This window comes from Somniosus microcephalus, unplaced genomic scaffold (genome assembly GCF_052327205.1).
Source record: "Somniosus microcephalus isolate GS21.2 unplaced genomic scaffold, FLI_Smic_1.0 unresolved_chr2, whole genome shotgun sequence".
Lineage (NCBI taxonomy): Eukaryota > Metazoa > Chordata > Chondrichthyes > Squaliformes > Somniosidae > Somniosus > Somniosus microcephalus.
In genome coordinates this window covers 78,647,639-78,650,201 of record NW_028225180.1, presented here as the reverse complement: position 1 = coordinate 78,650,201, position 2,563 = coordinate 78,647,639, and the positions used below count along the sequence as shown (strand labels likewise).

General features: G+C 44.8%; 1 protein-coding gene across 1 annotated transcript in view; it reads right to left on the bottom strand.

Annotated features, from left to right (window-relative positions):
* Window positions 1–2,015, bottom strand: part of vps51 (VPS51 subunit of GARP complex) — a 22,844-nt gene extending 20,829 nt beyond the window's left edge. Inside the window, 1 exon segment of the mRNA XM_085975701.1 lies at window positions 2,001–2,015. Coding sequence (XP_085831827.1) covers window positions 2,001–2,015 — 15 coding nt within the window.
* Window positions 2,016–2,563: the final 548 nt, after the last annotated feature.

Sequence of the window (2,563 nt, the reverse complement as noted above, 5' to 3'; positions counted from 1 at the left end):
AGACAGGGAAGAAAGCCCGGGGCCCGGGCTCTGGAGACACTGGGAGAGAGCGCGGCCCGGCCCTGCAGGCTTCCGCTCCGGCCTAACAAATACTAGATTGTAGATCTTAATCTGAGAACAACATGAGGTGAAAATAATCCAAAATTTAAAAAAAATCAGTTATTTTCTTATAAAGTTATTTTGAGAGTCATTCTGGAACAATAAAGTTATATTGAGAGCAATTCTGGAACAATAAAGTTCCATTGAAGAGGCCTAGGGTTTTAGGCTTCTTTATTTTCATTTTTTTTAAAGTAGACTTTAGATTGTATTCCAAGCACAGCACGAGGTTAACTAATTCCAATTTAAAAAAAAATAAGTATGAACTCAAGGCACCCAAACATTATTGTTTTTGGGTGTTATTTGCCCCTGGGTCATTGCCTCACTGGTGGCTATTGTTTTATGTTGAAATAAAGACTTGAATATTCATACAAAAAGAAAATAATGCAGATGCTGGAAATCTGAAATAAAAATAAGAAATGCTGGAGATACTCAGCAGGTCAGGCAGCATCTGTGAAGAGAGAAACAGAGTCAACGTTTCAGGTTGAAACTTATAAAATTCTGACAGGACTGGATCAGACTAGATGCAGGAAGGATGTTCCCGATGGCGGGGGAGTCCAGAACCAGGGGTCACAGTCTAAGGATAAGGGGTAAGCCATTTAGGACTGAAATGAGGAGGAATTTCTTCACCCAGAGAGTGGTGAACCTGTGGAATTCTCTACCACAGAGGGCGGTTGAGGCCAATTCATTAAATATATTCAAGAAGGAGTTAGATATATTTCTTACGGCTAAAGGGATCAAGGGATATGGGGAGAAGGCAGGGACAGGGTACTGAATTTGGATGATCAACCATGATCTCATTGAATGGCGGAGCAGGCTTGAGGGGCCGAATGGCTTACTCCTGCTCCTATCTTCTATGTTTCTAGGTCGATGGCCTTTTGTCAGATTTGGAAAAAAGCAGGAAATGGAACAGATTTTAAGCAAGTGTAGGGGCTGGGAAATGGGGGACGGGGTGAAAGAACAAAAGGGAAGGCCTGTGATAGGATAGAAGGCAGGAGAGGTTAAGAGACATTAAGAGATATTCAAAGCAAAAGGAGATGGTAATGGGACAGGTTAAGAAACAAAGGATGGCCCTTGATGAAGTGTAAATTGCGCTGGCAGAATGAAAGACAGCTGCCATGTGGGAGAGAAGAACAGAAGGCACAAACAAAAAGTGTGGATAAAAGATATATATATAAAAATATAGATATCCTATCACAGACCTTCCCTTTTGTTCTTTCATCCCCTCCCCCATTTCCCAGCCCCTACACTTGCTTAAAAATCTGTTCCATTTCCTGCTTTTATCCAGTTCTGACGAAAGGTCATCGACCTGAAACGTTAACTCTGTTTCTCTCTCCACAGATGCTGCCCTGGCCTGCTGAGTATCTCCAGCATTTTCTGTTTTTATTTCAGATTTCCAGCATCTGCAGTATTTTCTTTTTGTATTACAGGAAACTCTTTTTTATCCGGCACCAACGGGACCGGCGTGGTGCCGGTTTATCAAAAAGTCCGGATTACAGTGTGGTATAGTTAAAAGGTAGGAGAGCTCCGTACACAGCAACAAATCCAGGCTTCCCTGTTGCTTAGCAACATGTGCAGGAACCCCGGCCACAGACCAAGCGTCCCTGTTGCTTAGCAACATGTGCAGGAACCCCGGCCACAGACCAAGCGTCCCTGTTGCTTAGCAACATGTGCAGGAACCCCGATTGCACAGCCATAGATCGAGGAATGGCCACTAATATGAAGTAAAACTTACCTGAACCTACTCCTGAATTTTGCCGGTTAACTGAGATTTCCGGTTATTTAGGTGCCGGTAAATCGAGTTTCCTGTAGTGTTTAATTCACTGTCACCTCTCTTCCAGGAATGCCCACCCTGAAGAAGTTCTGCTCTTCTCTCCGACGGGATTTCCATTTCTCTCTTTTACCTTGTGCATCTTCATTGCTTTCTGTCTCCCTTCTCGTGTTTGATCAGGTATCTACCAAAACTCGCTTTCACATCCACATATCTTTCCTCAGCAACTGTCTCCAGCTTCGTGTTTTGGATCCCCCCAGAACTACAGATATCTCCAAGATATTCAGCGTTCCTCGAACCACTGCTCTCGCCGTATCCTGAGATCCACGCTGAATGCCATGCGACGCCACATGAACACTCTCGACCTCTCTCTTCAGCAGCACCGACTCACTCTATGTCAAAGCTGTCCTGGTCCACAATTCCATTTCATCCTTCGCCTCATCCGGCGCTTTAACAAAAAACTTTTTTTCTTCCTTTCAGGTATCAAGGATCGCAAGCTTCATCAACTCTTGGACACTAACGCTCCTCCAGAACCTTCTTCCCCTTCACTTTCCTCTGATCCCATCCCTTCTCCCAATCTCACCCCCTGCCGCGTTTTCACTATCCCCTCTGACCTTCCCCTCTCTGACCCCGAACGATCAGTCCTTAGCAAAGGCCTGAGCTTCATCCCCTTACGCCCCCACCTCAATGAATTTC